We start from the raw sequence: 20,705 nt of genomic DNA on the forward strand, positions 1-20,705 counted from the left end.
TTTTATTCCTATACATTATGGATCTTTATCCCATATAATGAATTTAATTGTGCTTATTTTATGATGATATGATTTTAGAATTATTGAATTTTCTAGATCTTTGTATATTTTATTTATAAAAAATGGATTTATACAAATAGATATATTGATTTTTTAATGTTTTACATATTCAAAATAATTTTAAAATTTTTAATTAATTTTAAAAATATTTAAAATAACATTGAGACCCATTTTGCACATCGACACACCATGCCCTAAATTGGTGGGCTAATAAAGCCATCTCATGGGGTGGCATGCCCCAATTTTTGGGGCTTTCTATCCGCATGGCACCCCAATTTGGAGGGGTTTTCCTATTTTATAGGGTTGAATTGACATGAGTAGCAGCTTTTTCTTGGATAAGTTATTATGAGATTTGGAAAGGTGATTAGGCTTGAGGAAGATTTGAATCAATTTGGAGGCTCATGCATAATTTGAATAAAGCACAATATTTATGATTAATGTTATATTATTTAATTTTTATGTTATATTATTTAATTTTTATTATTAGGATAATGGTCAAATGATAAATGGGATAAAAGCTATAACACTATAGCATCTATGGAATTGAGGGCTCAAATCTCTCACCCCACAAGTCACCCATGATCAACGGTTCATATTCAATCCACAAGAATGAGGAAATCGATAGAAATCCTAATAAACCATTATCCTATTTTTTTATATAATAAAAAGAATACATCTTACCCATAATTCTTTACACACCAATATTCCTATTCTCTCTAAATATTTATCTCTCTTTGATAGTAATAAGGGGCACACCCCAACCCTAGAAGTCTCGCTCTCTAGACCATACAAAGGGGGCATGCCCACCTTTTGGACCATGTGTCTCTCTAGGCTGACCTAAGGTGCACGCCCCACCTAGATGGTATTCTATCTCCCTCTTATAACCTAAGGGTTGGGTAATAGCACATAGATGTTATTTTGATTGAACTAAGTTTTATGGGCTTGTACCTAAGTTCGAATTTTGTGATTAAGAGTTCATGGTTCCATTAGAGGGTTTGCCTTGAAACTTGCTTTCCCATTGAAATTAAAGGTTGATTGTTGCTTTCGTGCCATTTGATGGTGGTGACTCAATGTGCTTTCCGTTTGAGATTGAAGGCTAATTGTTGATCTCAAGCGATTTGATGGTGGTGATACGGTATGAGGTGTATTAAGTTCAGTTAAAGTAATATCCAACATTTTATTTATTTATTTATTGCATCTTCTTTTTATTTTTTGCCTTCTCAATTATATTGTATTTACATTCTCATGCACAAGAGAAGTAGTGATTATTTTATTTGTTTAAAGAAAATTAGTTTAATGACATAAAGGTTTAAAGATATTGGATTTGTTGGTTTTACTTTTATTTTTTTAAAGCAAGAATTATTGTAATGAGATCTCTTGTAAGTGATATTTGTTGAAAGAAAAGTGGGTGAAAATAATAAAATAATTATAAAAAGATACAAATACCCTGAAAATATCACATTGGTCTATTTTTGAACGACATCATTGAGGTTTATTGCATCGAAACTACATATTTGAAGTTTTGATTTACTCATTGCTTTTGATTGTTCAAAATCAGGGATTGTATACAATGAGACCATTTACCTTTAATATAATGAGGTCACGATTACTTACCAGCATCAGATATGAAATTTGATAGTTTGGATGTATCACACAAGAAAATTTATTTTGAAGTTTGGGTTTGATCAATGGAATAAATGTAGCCACCCAATTTCACATCCAATGGCAAGATGAATTGTGAGCACGTATATCAAAGGTAAATGACCTCATTTTTTACTTTCCCTTAAAATTAGTAATTTTTTGTGAATTGTACTTGGTACTGGGTTGTTATCGGTAGTCATATTTTCATAGTTATCAATATTAGTTTGAACTGTTGGATCACCCATTAGTTCCTTGCCAGGTTTGATCCAAAATAAAAATAAAGTTTGTTGTAATGTTTTCGAATTAAGCGGTTTTAATCAGTTCAACAAACTAAATGACATTAGATAAATTTTTTAATATATTATTTATATTTTTAAACTATTATCTTTTTTTTATTTTATTTTATTTCTGCAATCCAGTCTAACCAATTCAAGTTGTAGTTTGATAGATTTTAATCAAGCCAACCCCCTCACCAATGCGATAATTGGTGTTATCTTAATTGTAATGCCTCTCTTTAGGGGTTGGCATTTATGACTAGATGAGGTGCTGCCACACCATTATGTGTGCGGGTTCATTTTCCATGATAAAAATGGCCAATCAAACTGGGGGAAACAAACAAGCGGATATGGGAAAGGGAAGATGAGGGGCATCTCTGGCACCCTTGCTTACCAAGGAAATAGAAAGAGATAAGATATAACAAACAACACATTGCTGTACCTTTTTTTAATATTTTACAAGTCTGGAAAATAATAGAAAGAGGGAAAGGGGGAAACGCAGACGGGCCTACGAATAGCGAAGGCAAAGCGCAGCTCAATTTGCAGGATCCTTCCTTATTTCTTCAATCTTAGATTCATCCCCCCTACTACTCTCAATAACAACAAGTAATTATCTTTCTCTCTCTGCAACTCCCTCTCCCTTTCTCTCTAGTATCCGCTGGAATTGCTTTAACCTAACTCTGTGTGCCATTGATTTAGGTTGGTAGGAGGATTGGGAATCGCGGGGAGTTAATTAATCCGGCGACCAAACTATAATCATGGCATCATCTCGTAAGCCTTTACTTCCTTCCACTTTTACTATTATGCAGATCATTGCATTTGCTGGGAAATGGTTCCCTCTTATAATGAGTTGTGTAGATTGTCTATCAGTCTCTTTTGTTTTATGGGGAATTTCTCTATATGGATTTTTTTGAATCCCGATATAGCATGCAAGTTTTTTATGTTTTTTATCTATGTTTTTATATTGAAACTGTATATTGCATTCAAGAGTTCCAGATAATGAAATTAACTTATTTGTATTATGTGTTCATGAAATGAAGGAATGAAATTTGATTTCCTTGTATTATGTGCTCGTTAAATGGAAGGGTTTCGAGGAACAAATCAGATAGTTTTAGTCATCCTACCGTTGCTATGGTCGTTATTATTATTTCTTTCATCACAATCGCTATTTAAAGGTTAGGTTCTCTTTGTTGCTGTATTATTGATGCTATATCTTTTCCCGATTTGTTTGATTGGAAATGGTTCTCTTGTGGAGAATTTATTTCTTGGTCAATATTATTTTTTGGTATGTCTTTGTTCACTAATTTGATGTGCATGTTTTGTTTATCCCTCTTATTGTCATTTGTAATCTGTCCTTTCACTTTGTATCTTGGGCGAGGGATGGTGTCGGGATGAATACTGGGATTGATGCGCATTCTCGCGCATGCATGATTTCGTCTTTGATTCACTTCTCCCTCTCAGTGTTTTCTTCCCCCAATTTCATATTTTTCTATTCAATTTAATTTGCCGTTACCATCAGATTTATTCCCCATCTTATCTAGCTGGTTCTTGCCAGTATTTGTGCATTGGTTTCTACAAGACCCAATAAGATGTACTGTGAAATTCTAGTAAGGCCATTAATGCTCGTGTCAAAAACCCTGGCTCAAACTGCATAGTTTTCCAAGTTTATCATTCTTGAAGGTTAAATACCAAATCTTAAAAATTTCAATAGCCGTATCTGAAATGTCTCATCTTGATTAGAAAAGGGAAAAGTATGTCTAATTTTTGGTTCACATTGGATGTTTCTTTCAAAGATATACAACTACGATCAGTTATTTAAGAATATACGTATTTGTAGGAATTTACAATGTACAAGTTTTATAGTAAGTGGTTTTGGATCCACTGAAGAAGTTTATCATGTGTGAATTCTTGCTGTGTGCATCGATGAGCTATCCTTTAGGAAAGTTCACCAGAGTTTGGAAATTTGACAATAAGGATGTGGATAGATCCGCATATAACTTATGATACCTGTATATTTGAGCATGCCTAGTATACCTGTGTCCATCAAATTATCTGGTTTCTACCTTGGATTTTCTTTATGAACTAATGCATATGTATTTCTAGAAGAAAGAGTTTTTTTTTTTTTTTTTTTGATGGGGGGGGGCGAGATAAGGGGATTGTGTCCTTTTGTTTTAGTAAAAGTATTGCTTGGTCATTCGTCAAATTATGTGGCACAATGTGCCCCTGCTATCTTATTGGGATGTGTTTTGTCCTATTATTTTTTGAATGAAATAAATCTTTTGACGGTTTATAACTTGTGACTTGGAATGCATCATGAATAACCTTATAGCAAAAGAGCTTCCATGCTGTTTTGCATTGACAATTGATAGTTATTCTCTTGTATGTAATTTTTTTTTGTCTGTAAATGAACTTCTTCCTAACTCTGTTGCATGTTTTACAGATGGGAAGTCGAATTCTGCCGATAACAAGGTCTCAAAAACCGACTCTTCTTCCTCAGAGTCACAGCCTGGCCAAAGAAGGGCTCCTTCTGGGACTGGGACGAGTTTTCCTGCAAATCCATTTGACTTCTCTGCGATGTCTGGATTGCTTAATGTATGCTTCTTTTCTACATTTGTGCTATCATCTTTCATGAGCCATGCCAACTTGGAAAATTGGTTTGTAGTGTTTGAATGGTGAATGGCATATAGTAACTCAGATATTTCCGTTTTTTACTTGGTTGCCTATTGGCAGTAGTCCAATTGTGTTGAAGTATTAAAATAATGCCTTGCCTTGTGTTTTTCCTGGATGACCACGAAATAGGTACGGTACTAACTGATGATACGTTAGTTCCTGCTAATTAATGCATACCAAATCTCGAACTATCTTTTGTATATTTACTGTTCTGTGCAAAGAGATAATACGGCTTGTGGAAGTGGACGTTGTACTGCTATGCCAATGATGGGATATATCTGCTTGCATCCAAATAGTACATAGAAATGCACCACTACAAAAAAATTTTGCGCTGTTATACCATGGGTTGGATGTCCACCTGCCCATATAAAAATGTGCATTTTGATATTTTGTGAGAATGAGAACCCAATTCTTTATTGCAAAATGTTTTCTGGGACAAGGGTCATGAATAATCTGTAGTAAGTAATGTCACAGTCTTTGATACATTATTAATGTTCAACAACTTGGGCGAGCCCAAGTGGACCTGCCCGCCTGAGTTATTTGTAATTGGCACCCTTCAAAGTGACCAGGTTTGAAGTTGAAAAGAGCACCTGTTTTTCTTGAATACCATCGAATTGATGGTCATCAACGTTGGCAGAACTTGTCTCAACAAACAAAAGCCCTTGCATTTGCTACTTTGTAATATTATCTTGTCGTTTTTCGCATGGTCTCTAGTGCCTGACATTTAGTACTTGCTTTTTTATAATATAGTTTCAAAATAATCCTATATTTTTTTTATTAGAAAATTACTAAGTTCACATGTTATAGTAACTGTGTTATCCTGTTCTTGTAGGATCCAAGCATCAAGGAGTTAGCAGAACAGATAGCAAAGGATCCATCCTTTAACCAGATGGCAGAGGTGCTTCAGAAAAGTGTTCAAGGAGCAGGACAAGATGGCATCCCTCAATTGGACACACAGCAATACTTCTCTACAATGCAGCAAGTAATGCAAAATCCTCAGTTTATGACCATGACTGAACGTCTTGGCAATGCTCTTATGCAGGTAAGGATATATATCCCTCTGTGATATATACAGTGTTACATTAAGGATATGATGCAAAGTAATTTTGATTGTGGGGTTCCTATAGGATCCTTCCATGTCTGGTATGCTGGAAAGTTTGACTAATCCAGCTCAGAAAGAACAACTAGAGGAACGTATGTCTCGTGTCAGGGAAGATCCATCATTAAAGCATATTATAGAAGAAATTGAGACCGGTGGTCCTGCTGCAATGATGAGGTATGACTTGCATTATTTAGATTTAGAAGCTATAATGTTCTGTATGTCCCTTCTTGAGAATCTTCATTAAAAGTTAATCTCTTAATCTTCATCTTTCTTTGTGAGTTTCATCAACTCCTATGTTGTTCTCTTTAGGTATTGGAATGATCCTGAGGTCCTTTCAAAGTTAGGTCAAGCTATGGGAATTGGGGCTGCCGGAGAGGCTGCAACTTCAACCGAACAATCTGGACCGGAAGAAGCTGAAGAAGAAGGTGGCTACGAGGACGAATCTACTGTGCATCACACTGCAAGTGTTGGTGATGTGGAGGTTTGTTTCTTTTGTAACTTTCTTAGTGTTACCTTCAGGGAAATTGTTCTTCCATGCATACTCAAAATTTTGAATTTGTTTTGATCCGAAATCCTATCTTGGTAGAAGAGTGTTTATGATAATGTTTTTGCTGCAATATGGTTGGATTTAGTTCTTGATTTATGAGATTTTTCTTAAAAGATTTTCCAAAATCTTTAGATTTTCTTTAATGATTACCCACCTGATGGGTATTGACTACATGTGCAATTGAGGGGCTTGCACCATCTTTATCTATCATATTTTAATGGTTTCAATCTACCTAAATAGAAATGCGCATTGCAAAACCATAGCAAAAACATCGCTACAATAAAAACGTGCATTGCAAGTGTTTTTTTGCTAGTATATGCATTGTTCAAAATCGCCCCAACCCCCCCAAAAATGGAAAAAACAAAAAAAGATGCCTAGGTGGCCTAGGCATACAAATGCCCTAGACGCACCTAGGTCTAGGTAGGCACCTATAGGGGAGGGAGGTCTAGGTGGCCAAGGCGGGGGTGCTACCCAGCCTAGCACCTAGCCCCATTGTGAAGGTGGGCCTTGGCTTCTTCTTTTTCTTCATACATATATTAATTCATCATCATTGTCAGAGCCTTTTCTCAATTAATTGGGATCGGCTACATGAATCCTAGTTTGCCATTCTGCTCTATTAAGGGTCATACCCTCAGTGAGGTCATAAGTCCCCATATCTTTTCTCACTACTTCCAACCATGTCCTTTTGGGCCTACCCCGTTGCACTTTTTGAGCCTTCCACTTGAATTAACTCACACCTCCTAGTAGGTGATGTATTGGGATTGCGCCTCACATGGCTAGCTTGCCTAAGTCTTCTTTCTCATCTTATTGCCTATTGTTGCCACACCTAAAATCTCCTGAATGTATTCATTTCGAATTCTATCCCTTCTTTTCTTGCCCTTCATCCATCTCAACATCCTCACCTCAGCTACACTCATTCTATGGGTATGTTGTTTCTTGATCGTTTAACATTCCACCCCATAAAGCAAACCTAGTCTCACACTTATTTTATAGAACTTGCCTCTCAGTTTCATTGGTATTCGGTGATCACATACAACTTCGGTTGCACATCTCCACTTTACCCACCTAGCTCTAATTGTATGTGCGACATCTTCCTCAATCTCTCAATTTTCTTGGATTATCGACCCAAGATATCGAAAGTAAACTCTTTTTGGTATTTCATGGCCGTCAATCGTAACTACTTCCTCGTCTCAACTTCTATTATTATTAAACTTGCATTCCATATACTCTGCATTTGTCTAGCTAATTTTAAAACATTTAGATTCTAAAGTATCCCTCCAAAGTTCTTTGTATTGATGCTGTATTTCTAGATTCATGGAAATTTTTGGCAAAGTTTGATGTTGGTTGCTTACCAAACACAAGCCACCTCTTTTACCCGGGCTTGGGACGGGTTAAGGGAAAGGTTAAGATCCTCACCGTTCTTAGACCCTTCTAATTATACATATTATATATGGATTAGTTGAGATCAACCAATAGCTGACAACTACAGTAAATGCCCAATGGGTCAAATTGAATTCGGGCCAATCTAATGGTCATGATTGCATTTCGTATTTGAATTTGAATTTTTTTTCTGCAAATCCAAATCACATGAAATTTAGAGTGCTGAAGCTTGAAAAATAGGCGAATCTAATAAAAATATTAAAAAAATAATTTTTAATTTTTTTTTACTAAAATACCCTGAAAGTTTTAAAGGTATTTTGGTCAATTTGGTTTTTACAAATTAGTTTTTAATTATTTTTATTAGGTCTTACTTAATGAGAAGAGTGGACACTCCAAACTTTGTATAATTCGTATTTGTAGAAAAAAAAATTAAAATTAAAATGCGAAATGTAGTGATGATTAGCCCAGATTCAATCTGGGACGTTGGCCTCACACAATTCCATCAGCCCATGGGCTGACATGATCTTTTTCCATTATATATTATCTAATATTATATCTAGTATTATATAGGACCATAGTAAACTATTACCATATAATAACATATAATAATATAGTAATATGTAGTACTATAGTTATATTATTTGTATATATTATATATTGCAATTATCTCGCTATTATATAGTACTATACAACTATAATATTATATGTATATAATATAGTATTATAGTGCTATAGCAAATTAGTACTATATATGATATATTACTTAGGGAAATTTATCAAACTACCCATGAGAGATGAATGTTTTAACACTTTACCCATCATCATCATCATTATAGCCTTTTCCCTATTACTTGGAGTTGGCTACATGAATCCTGGTTCTACATTCTACTCTATTAAAAGCCATATCCTCAGTGAGGCCACAAGTCCCCATATCTTTTCGGACAACTTCCAACCATGTGCTTTTGGGCTTACCCTTTGCCCTTTTCAACCCTTCCATATCTTTTGGTTTAATTTCAAATAACCCTTAGAAAAACACTTGGTTCTTAGTTAGAATAGTTGCATAAGGGTAAAATGTTAAATTCTCCATCTAAGATGTTTTGATAAATTTTCTTATTATTTATATTATATATTATATATATATTTTGATAAACGTTAACATTTTATATTATATATTATGTACTATATATTGGAAATTCATCCTGTTAGGCATCAGCCTACTCGTGTACCCTATACATGCACCCAACAACCAGGATTTAAGCGGGAAAATGAATGGCTGTGATTTGGCAGCCTTCTGTCTCTCTCTCTCTCTCTCTCTCTCTTTGCTATCTTAATGACCTGACACCCCGTACCCTAGTTTTAGTGTATCGACTGTTTCTCTCTCTCCCTCCATCTCTCTCTTCCCACTCACCTGTGTGTCTCTCAAGAAAACATGCTCCCTATTCTTCTCTCTCTCTAACCAAAACCAAGGAACCCCTTCCCCACTCTTTCACTCGCCTCCGCCTCTCTCTCCTGCTTTCTCTTTCGCCTCCACCCTCTCTTGCCTCCACATCTCTCTCACACACAGCAACCACAGCCGCCGCCTATGCCACCTCTCTCTTCCCCTCTCTCGCATCCACATCTCTCTCACAACAATGCACAACCACTACCTCTCTCTTCCATTAAAAAATACACATGTCTCTCTCTCTATCACTTACTATTTCTGAACTAGGGTTTTCAAGGCTTCCTGAACTGGGGTTAGGTCTTATTTCTATCTGGGCATACTAAAATTGTTTGGGTTTACTGGAATTATTTTTTAGAGACTGTTTCTCTCTCTCTCTCTCTCCTTTTCTCTGTTTCTCTCTCTCTCTCTCTCTCGTTTATGGGTCTCTTTAGCTTGTTCTTTTGATTGGGTTTTTTTCATTAATTGTATGACTATTTGTTTTTATTGTAGATTTCTACTATCGTACTATATTCATGCGCCTCATTTGATAATTTCCGTCTTATGGGTTATTGATATCTCATGGTTAATACTAGTTGAATGAACTTGTCGGTTGACATTCATTTGTAGTGGCATGCTTTCCCTTAATATACGTGAGAATAGATTGCAAAATGCATTTTTTTTTCAATCCAATGCCAACATAAACAGTAATTTATTTTTTTATGAATTTTTGGCTCCTTTTTCTTTTTGACAACAAAAACAATAATTTACGAGTGACTTAAGTCTCATGTCGAATTGCTTGTTGTGGATCAGCGGATCATTTTATTGGGATAAATGTATAAGCAATAGGATTTAGCTTATACTATTATTTTGAATTTTGTGGAGGGATCTGATTGGTTCAATATATTAGTTACATTAGGCTTTACCTTTGTGATTTCCTTGCCTCTTTTGACCAAGGGTGACTCTATTAATTTGCTTAGATGGTTCATGATGGGATTAGGTCAATTTTTTATAGCCTATAAAATTCTTTAAAAAATGAAACTTATTATTCCAACCTTATATGCAAATTGCTTTGTACGATATGACTTCCAAGAGATATATTGTGTGCCAAGACATTGCAAATTCTTTTCTCCAATTAGTTTCCATCTTTAGTGATTTCAGATTCCAAAATATTGTAATTTACTTAGAAAGGTTGCATTTCATCTAAACATTAACTGGAATTTGAAGTACTTTTTCCATAGACAAATAGACAGCAGGATATGACTCCATTTTGTTACTTTCGTGGCATATTTTCTTAATGGATTTCTTTTATTTTCTTGGATCCCCCCCTTTGTCTCTGAAAATTATGAGAATAGCCACTAACTAATAATATCAATTCTTTAACACCAAATGTCTTGTTTACATGGCCAAATGCTTTCTGTAGTTTCCTCTTAAGAATACTTTTGGCTCTATGGTTTATCATATTGTTACTCATGAAGTTCTGTAGATCATTTTGTTCACAATTAATTTAACGGTTCAACAGAAAATAATTAATAACTCAACATTTAATTAACATTATTATTATAAATATGGTAAGAAATTTGTTCAAATCAGTTATTTCAAAAAGAAAAAAAGGGCTCTTTTTTTTTTTTTTTTTAAGTGGTCGGACAAAGTTTATATAAGGCTGCTACCTTATAATGTAGAACTACGGGTGCCCTTCAAAATTCCATCGGAAAAGGTAGTTTTAATGTTGAAAACCCTTTGATTGATCATCTCGACATCGAGATGTATGACTATAAAAAATAAAAAGATTTTGTCTTAGAAATAGTGCATTTTACAACATATTATCTACACCGTCCATTTTCAAGATTTTCATATGTTTATAGATCTACTTGATTTTAACCATTTTTTAAATTTAAAATTTTATAATTAAATATAAAAATAGATTTTGAGATAATCCTAAGAACATTTTACATCAAAATTATATACCATGATAAAATTTGAAGGTGCACCATACCTCTACACCTACGGATGCGTCCGTATGCAAACTGCACCCTAACTAAAAAGGGGGTCTCTTGAATTTCAAGTATTCTGAGTTTTTGGTTAAAATAGTTGCTTGTGGAAACTTTTCTTCCACCAACTGCCACAGAGGGCCTCTTATGTATATCTATATTTGAATATCTTGTTTAGTTTGTTGATCTTCTTTGATGTGTTCGACAAATGTGATCATTCCTTTGCAGCTGTGGTACTCTAGTGTAGTAGCACTTATATGACGTTTTCGCTTCTGTTGTATATGTTTTTGTGTAGGGCTTGAAGAGTGCATTGGCTGCTGGTGCAGACAAAGATGAAGAAGATTCAGAGGGTAGGACAGCATTGCATTTTGCTTGTGGATATGGCGAGGTATGGCTGCTCCTAGGATCTAATTGAAATTTCGATGATCAATTAAGCTGATCTCTATGTATGCTTTCTTGCTGTGGACTTTTGTTACATTTGGCACTGGCACTGAATATCTTTCACTAAATTTGTCTTTATGTTGTTTAAGTTCGGCAGTGAATATCTACCAATAAATTTGTTTGTACTTTGCACTTAACTCATTCTCTTTTCAGGAAAAGGGTCATTTACTTATTCCCTATTGATATCCACAGTCTGAGGCTTTTGTGGCCAATGGGCTACAGCCTACAATTCTTTGGGGTTTGTCCCTCACCTTTGATGTAGCTACTCTTTTTGTTGTCTCCATTTCTGATGGAGGTGTTCCTTCTACCGGGCTACCCGGGCTACCCTAAGGGTTTCATAATTGGGAATCTTTTTTTTTTGTTTTTTCCTTGAATCTGTTAACTGCAATATCTATTACTGTTATTTCATAAAAATGAAAATGAAAGTCCCATTTTGAGTTCTCTATTTTTTCCTTTCTTGGTTTATCTTGAGAGAGTGCATCCATAAGATTCCTATATATCTCTGTATAAGGTTTATGAATGTCCTCCTCTTGCTAATCCTATTTTTCCTTTTGACTTCTATCCAGAAATCAGTGGATTTTGGGCCCTTAATTTCCTCCAAATCAGTAACATGCCTAAGACATTGGGATTCTATAATATAAATTGAAAAGCCTAAATCTTGGGGAAGATCCTCTATTGCATCTAGTTTGGGCTTCCTGACACTAAGAAATGTTTATGAGATACAAAATATTTAAGAAAACCTAAATATTTTTCAGGAGTCCCAGAAATTTGGGCAAAGCAAAATGTATGGGCAATTCCATAAATTCCAGGTGAATTTAATTATCCGGGGGTTCCCAAATTTAGGGAATTTTAATGTTTGTGTATCTTAATATATTATGGTAAGAAATTTTATGTTTCTGGAAAGAAATTTTATCTTGTTTAATACGTATTGCGTAAATTACCTGAGTCATAGTCGTTTCATGCGAATTACTGGATTTATGTAGTATGGAATTCCTTCTTAAAATTTAAACGATCAAGGTTTAACTTCAGAAGCTGCATGTTTCATTTAAGAACCAGAAGGATTGAAAAAAGAAGCACTTCTGGATGAAAAAAACCTAAACTTAATGAAATTCGCGTGGAATGAAAATGTTGTTGAACCTTTTCAGTATGTGAAGAAATTTGCATGGAATGAAAATATTGTCATGTCAATCTTTTATTGTGTACTCCACTGCACTTACAGTGCCCTAGATGTGCTGCACTTTATACATGTCCTGTTTGGACGAGTGAGATGCCAAGCTGCTGGAACAACAGATTTGAGGGTTCCTTTTTGAGTTTTGGCAAGTTTATCTCAAGATCTTTTGGACATTTTATATCCTACAGGTCATTTACGATTTTCTGCATGCTATGGATTTCCAAATCCCCAAATAGTTGTGCTTCCTTTGTGCACCATCCAACGGTTCCAACTTTCCTCTTGAGTTGTTTCTTAGCAGAACATTCCTTGTTTAATCCTGGTCTTTTTTGTAAGTGTCAACCTTAAAGACATGTTTCAGTCATGATCTTGAGATCCTTACAACTTTGGTTAATGGAGAAACTGATGGGTGCAGTTTCTTTGAGGGTTCCCAAATCCATGGGAAATCTCTCTCTAAGGTTTTTTGTATTGGGTTTTCATCCATCTGATGTGATCAGGGACACATAATAAATCCATCTAAAAGCCAACTCAATTTATTCAACATGGTATAAAAGACTCCTCCAAGGTAATGTGCCCACATTTTGATTATTCTTCACACTTCCGACCAGCTAATCTTCCATCCTTCAATAGCCCACTTCAAGTTGCTGTCCAGATGTTCTTCACACACAGTTTTGTGTTCCTCTCCCTCTCTCCCCTACTAGAAGCTTTGGTAGTATCTTGGGTGGGAGGGGTATTTAAAAAATTAATTCAAGGTTGGGGCAGGAATATTAGAAACAAATTTGATAAAATTAACCTATTTTCAAGTTTTTTGGGCAAGAAGACTGAAAAGCTCACTGATCAGTGATCCACTCGGTTTTGGCTTGGACCTATTCTCAATCTGCTTTTGAGTTTCAAGACCATGGTTACTAAGGGAGTCATGTTAATGTTTCCTTTCCTCACTGTTTAGAAAGTTTTTAATCTTCGTTGATCTGTTTCTTTATGGGCTCTTTACCTCTTTGAAATTTTTTATGCCTCATTAAATGATATATGTGATTGCTTTATCGGTTTAGTAACTTTCAGTTACTTCATTGCCATTGTAATTTGTAATAACGTAAGGAAGGAACAAGGGACTGTCATTATGCCCTTGACATTTTACGGCTATTTGTTCTAGGTAGCGATCACAGGTGGCTGTTGTTGTTGTAGGTGAAATGTGCCCAGATTCTACTTGAAGCCGGTGCTGCTGTTGACGCTCTAGACAAGAATAAGAACACTGCTCTTCACTATGCTGCTGGCTATGGTCGCAAGGAGTGCGTAGAGCTCCTCCTCAAGAGTGGTGCAGCTGTGTAAGTCAACTTATGACACTCATTTCTTTGCCTTTTTGAACAATTTCCTTTTTGGCCACTTTTCCCTTCTCTCTATTTCTACTTCTTGTGACAATAAAGAAATAAAAAAGATTTCGCTATGTCTTGTGACCTTATGTGCCTTTTGTTTGTGCAGGACCCTGCAAAACTTGGATGGAAAGAGTCCCATAGATGTTGCCAAGCTCAACAATCAGCAAGAAGTCCTCAAGCTGCTAGAGAAAGACGCGTTCCTATAAATATCTCTTGTGAAATTTGTCTTCTCGAAACCATTGCTTCCTGCTTTGTGTCTCTCTGCAGGGCATGGAGCAAATCATTTTACATTAAATTAGTATTTGTGCTTCTGTTTTTGGGTTGGCTTGCTTTTTAAGGATAAATGTATGGGGTGCGCTCTCACCTTCAGTTGATGGTCTCAATCAGGTGCTTCATGTAGGCAGTTGACAGACATGTAAGGAAAGCAAGTTCTCACTGAACATCATGTAGGTAAACGCGGTTATTGCCCCTAGCAAACGGTGTGAGTGTACCCCATTGTTTCAAATGGAATTAAGCTATGATTCTGGTTAAAATTTCGCATGATGGTCTTGGAGGTAGCCTTGAGCAATATAGCACATGCATCTCTGTGAATGGTTATAGGTATGCTTAGGTCTTCAATATTGGTGTGCACCTTCAGTAGCATGTATATGGCTGCAAAAGGATGTCTGGATCCAAGTAGAGTCCCCCCCAACCTGGACCTGACCTGGCTGGACCGGGACCAAGAACAAGGCCTGACTGGCTGGGTCTGTAGCCCAGCCTTGGCCTCGGATCCCGACGCACGCATACAAATCGTGTGCGTGCACATGCATACATGTGTGTGCGTGTGTGGATTTTCAAGTAATTTAACATTATAAATTGTGCCGCTTGAAATTTTTTATCAAGTTTTTGTTAATGTAATTTTTATAGTTGTAAGGGGCATTTTGTTGTAAAAAAAATTTTAGAGTTGGAAAAATCAGTCATCTCAACCTCAAGATGCATAGACATGAAAAAATGGATTTCAAATCCGATAAATAGTGCATCTTACCTGATGCATAAAGATGAAAAAATGGATTTCAAATCTGATAAATAGTACATCTTAGAGTGCATTATTTGATCGTTAATTTTTAATATTTTACAGTTATTATAGATTTGTTTGATCAACACTATTTTTGAGGCTTTATATTTATAATTAAGGCCACAAATAAAGTTTGATGCTATCACAAAGATTTCCGCTATTGAAAAATCATGTTTCGATATTATTTAGGAAGTCTTACTTTTATTGTTCAGAGCCTCAACCTTGTACAAACCATTGTACGTCATAAAATGCCCCCACTTTATATTATATAATTAAGACACTTGGGTAAATTTTATCAGTAGTTCAGGTGTCAGAAACCTTATTATAACTAGAAAATCCATGTTCAACCATAATTAAGAAATTTAAATTCTAGAAGTGGTGTAAATTGAGCAGATTTAGAAATACATTATAATCTTGAAAATAGATGGTCTGAATTACTTACTAAAAATGTTCTATTTTGAGGATTTGAATTTTCTTTTCTTTTGTTTTTTTTATATCCAGTCAAGATGATCAATTAGGTAAGTTTTTTCAACTCTAGAACACTCTTCTATTGTACTCTTGAGGTGCACCACAGGGTTTCAATCTTGCATAAATTTTTTCCACGTGTATAGAGGGTTTTTTTAAGCTATTGCTTTACGGGGTGTGCTTACATTCAGTATTCTTGTTTTTTAATTAATCTTTGGGGAAACTTTTAATTAATTTTTGGAAAATTTATGCTAATATCCCCTAGTTTTTAAGAATTAAACCCATATGTTATTTTTCAGGTTGATGTTCCTATCTTTCGGTCTTTTGTTTTTTTTGAAAATTCCATCGGCTCAGATTTTCAAAAACCGTAAGTATAACAAATTAGTTTGGAAATTAAAATTCCAAACGGGAAATTTGTTAACCAACCGGTTCACATTTTGAAACTTCGTACATGTTTGAGTTTTTGGAGAAGGGATCAAGTTAAGTAGGCGAAAAGTAGGGTTCAGATTTTGAAAATTTGAAACCATCACTCAAATAAGCCGATTTGAATTTGCAAAACCCGAACTAATGGCATTATGGGAAAAATAGAAATAAAAAAAAATGGGGACGTGAGCATAAATTACAACATGTTTGACGTAGATTTTTAATTTTGGAAAAAAGGCATATTAGCTTTACTGGAATGAAATTTAAAAGCAAATAGGCCTTATGTTAAGTAGAATGATTTGACAATCTTAATAAATTTTGAAAAGTAATTTGACTACTAAAATTATAGTTTTCCTAAAAAATATTGTTGAATCTATTTGTTTATTTTAACTCTCATTAATTATTTAAATTATTCATGGATACAATGTAACTTATATTTAAAAATAAGAATTAAGATTATCACGAAAAGACACACAATAATCTTAATGTGTGTTTTCAGATGAAATAAGAGCGTCTGGGCATCCAGAACTTCCCCATGTCCTTGGCGCTTACACCACTTATTCGAAGATATATGTCACCTCACAAGAAACCGACAAGTGGTTTGGCGAAACATTTGTGGCGATAAAAAATAGCATTTCCCTATCATGTGATTTTGTAATACCGTTCACTTAATACAACATTAACATTTTCCATAAAAGATTATCATGTGAAAAATCAAACAAAGAGTTTAGTCTAATGGAACTCTCTCCCTCTCTCGATGGTTTGCTTGAATAATCAGAGTAAGGTGTACGTCAGACCTTCTCAAAAAGCAATTCGAGCACTGAAGAACTTCTAGTTTTTACCCCTTACTATAAAATTGGAAGTTCAAAAAATAATACAGATCGAGTAAACCTTTAAATTCTTCAAATATTAAAAAATAATATTATTGGTGTTAATTTTTCTTTTCTTTCATATCCATGATATCCACATGGTTGACATAGGCTGGCAATCGGTTCAGAATGGCCAACCAAGATGACCCGAATCAGGTCTTGGTCGAGATCTAATTTTGGACCCGATAGGTTAGTTGTGGGTTCAATATGAACTCTATCGGGTCAGTTGGGCCTAGTTTGGAGTTGACCGGACCTATCCCAAACTAGTATAAAATATCTAAAACTATAATATATTATTAGTATTATTATCTTTATCTAGACTCAAAGTTTAGATAGGTTAGTTCATGGTTCAGCATGAACTCTATCAAGTTCTGGTCCAATTTTGGATCCGATAGGTTAGTTCTGGATCGGGCATGAACTCTAGCGGGTTCAGTTAGGCCTAGTTTGGGGTTGATCGGACCTGTCCCAAATTAGTATAAAATATGTAAAATTATAATAATAATAATAATATATTATTATTATTGTTACTATTATTGTTATTGTTATTATTATATTATCTATATTATATTATTAAGCAAGAGTTAAAGGGTGGACACGTTTCGCAAAAATAAGAAGGTTTCCCAAGTGTATAGAGGAATGAGAAGTATCCCTAAGTGTATAGGCTTTATGTGGCCTTATAAGAGCTTGTATGAGCATTTTATGTAGTGGAATATAAAATCAGTGGGAGTGTGGTCTTTTTGTGGACTATACTAGGCAAATGTTATTTGCTGATATTTGGATTAAGCTCAACAAGCTAAGCCAGCCGAAGTTTGAAAAAATTCAAGATACTTGGGTATAGGGATCTACCGAGTAGGATTTAGTGAGTTATCCTTTGATGAGGTCGGAGTATGTTCAGATGAGAGACAATGGACTGTGTGGTCCTTGCGTGTGATGAATAATCTTTAGAGACATGACTAAAACCTTATCGTTATATTATCACACAGTATGTACATAGATAGCGGTTTTGAGATTCACCAATGAGAGTGAAGCATGTACATGTGCGAGAAATTACCCATATGCACCCTAGAGTCATGGTTGCATCATGGTTTGGAAGATCATGATTTTTATCTCTAGGGGAGAACCTAAAATCCATAAACTGGGATTGCATTCCCTAGTCTATTGGTTGACTTGTGGATCATGGGAACTGCTGGGTCAGTTTGAGAAAGCTAGGCGCATTGTGATTTGCAGTTGAGGGTGCAATGCTCTAATGTATTGATAATTTCCTAGATCTAACGGATCCGATTCCCATCAAAATTAATTAATTTTATGTTATGTGATTTTTAGAATGTTTATTTGAATTTTTATGAATCTTATGATATTTTATTTTTATCATTTGAATTTATAAATTAAGAGAAATTAATTTTTCAATGTTTTAAATAAAATATAAGATTTACAAATTTTAAATATGATCTTTTTAGGTATTGTCGATAAGGTTGAATATTTGAGATATTTACTAAATATTTGAATCAAGATTGGTTGATTTAATAATTAGGGATTGGATATATCAAAATATAAGTTTTTTTTTATTTGATGGAAATATATTTAGGAAATGGAGGATAAAGCTCTAACTCATCTCTTTGAATCTTATGGTGAATCAAAGACATGGATGACTCAAATCTCTCACCCCATAACTCTCTTTAGATCGACGGTTGAGATCTGACCCTATGAATTGAGGCAAAATCTATCGCATAGTAAATCTATAAAAAGAGGTCTCCCCTCATAAAATGAGATACGTATTCTCTTCTCTTTTTAATAATTATCTCTCCCTACCCTAAAATTTAGCTTTCGCCTCAATTTTATCTCTCTCTCTCCAAGTTGCACCATGTTTAGTGGCACACATCACATCTGTTATTTATGGGTGGCAAAGGGGTAGAACCCCTTGCTAGTAGATCTCTCTCTCTCTCTCCATATTTATCTCTCACCTCTCTAAAATCAAGTTAAGAGGCTTGATTAAGATTAAGCCATTGAGTGAATTTTTGCCATAGTAGGGAAATCAATATACCGATCATAGATCCCGAGTACCATTGAAAGGAGAAGACTCGGCGTAGGGTGTACTAAGCCCGATTGAGATAATCTCTGACAATTTTACTTTTTTAAATATTTGTTTCTCTTCCCATAAATCATTAAAGTCTTTCTTGAATAAAGAATTGTATTTGAAGAGGCAGCAATTGAGAACCGATTTTCTTTTTATTTTATTTATTTTAAGAGTGGTTATAATTGGATATTGTAAGTGATCTTGCTGATATAGGGATAAATAATTTTTTTTAAATAAATACGTCGTGCTTTATCATAAAGTCATTTCATTGATATCAGAGCAAGGTTGATAATTGAAGCCATTAGATGTCTTTTCCCTTTATTGAGTCGAGATTAAGCTTGGGAACGAGATGTAAGAAAGCTACTAATCTTTGTGGTCAAGTAATATACCCTGGTTAAGAATTATTGAAATATATTCAAAATACCGAGAAAGACACTTTAAAGAATTGGTATTCTGTGTTATTTTGGAGCAGTTATATGAAGAAGATAATGACGTATTTTTCTATTGAATACCTCAGTGATTTTGTGTGTCTTTGAGAGTAGGATCTACCTACATAATTTCAGTGGGAGATCCTAAGGGAATTGAAAGTTATGGACACATCAATGAAGGGTGTCAGTTCTGACCCTGTAAAATCCATGACTGTCCAATGAGTACCGTGATTTTTTCACCAACCATATGATTTTATTTTTAGCTGAAATTAGAATGTGACTAATAAAATTGAGTCTACTTTCAAACAAAAAAAAAGTTTCATCAAGAAATTTCTTGTGGTTTGAAAGATATGATCAATTTATTGAAAGATGCGCAAGTGCTGTTTTCTGCAACGAAAACTATTTTCATGACTTGGAAGTCATGATTTTATTTCTATTCTTAACAAAATATTTTATGGCCTACACTAAGTTTTTAGACTTTTATTCTGAGTCTAGTTTCTAATAAAATTTATTTGAGAGAGAAATATCTATTTGAAGAGAGGAATACAAATTTTGGATTGAAGATAGGTCATCCTGAATTTTCTACAATTATGGTGTTCTCTTCATTGAGACTTAAATATCTATAATTATCAAGCCTACTTAACAGAGTGATATGACGCTTGTGGAAATACATGTCCTACCATGATGTGTTACTTTGATACAAAATTAGTTTGAAAGTAAAATGATACAAGGGTAGAGATAAAATGCAATTTTACTAGATAATGTTCATCTTGGAATTCTGTAGTATGGGTTATTTTGTGATGTATATGTCACTTTATTTATTTCTCTGAAAGAAGGTATTATTTGGGATTCATACCATGAAGTTATGATTTAGTTTTGAGTCTAGTTTGCAACACAAGAAATTTCAAGAAGAAATTCTTTGAGGTTTGATAGAAACATTTTTTTTATTGAGAGATGCTTAGCCTGATTTTATGCTGAGAAAATTGCATTGTGATGCAATAAGTCACTAAAAGATAGACTCACTAAATGCTATGATTTAGGGATGGAACTGAACTATTTTATAAATTTCGAGTCTGTTTCAGTACTCAAAAGGATTTAGAGAGAAACTCTTTATAAGTTGAGATGTATCATATTTTTATCATGGGATGCTCACGTTCTATTCTGCAATAAATTAAAAGATGCGGTATGTTAAGGCAAATTTTTGGATTTCCAGTAATGGAGACCTTTTTAAGGCTTATTAAAAGGGGTTTTATAGTGTGCCATACGTATGGTTTATTATAATAAAACTTCAGAGAGAGGTAATATAGAGCTGGCAAGCTACGACACATTA

The 20,705-nt window shown here is 34.6% G+C and overlaps 1 protein-coding gene across 1 annotated transcript; it reads left to right on the top strand.

Annotated features, from left to right (window-relative positions):
• The first annotated feature begins 2,480 nt into the window (after positions 1-2,480).
• On the top strand, positions 2,481-14,595 carry LOC18430050 (ankyrin repeat domain-containing protein 2B). The gene is made up of 9 exons (XM_006840214.4): positions 2,481-2,582; positions 2,676-2,747; positions 4,417-4,568; positions 5,479-5,688; positions 5,774-5,922; positions 6,058-6,229; positions 11,379-11,471; positions 13,875-14,014; positions 14,169-14,595. The coding sequence occupies exons 2-9, from the start codon at positions 2,735-2,737 to the stop codon at positions 14,266-14,268; spliced, it is 1,029 nt and encodes a 342-aa protein (XP_006840277.1). The 5' UTR covers positions 2,481-2,582; positions 2,676-2,734; the 3' UTR covers positions 14,269-14,595.
• The last annotated feature ends 6,110 nt before the right edge of the window (positions 14,596-20,705 follow it).

Source organism: Amborella trichopoda, chromosome 2, assembly GCF_054954075.1.
Source record: "Amborella trichopoda isolate Santa Cruz 75 chromosome 2, AtrichopodaSantaCruz75HAP2 v2.0, whole genome shotgun sequence".
NCBI lineage: Eukaryota > Viridiplantae > Streptophyta > Magnoliopsida > Amborellales > Amborellaceae > Amborella > Amborella trichopoda.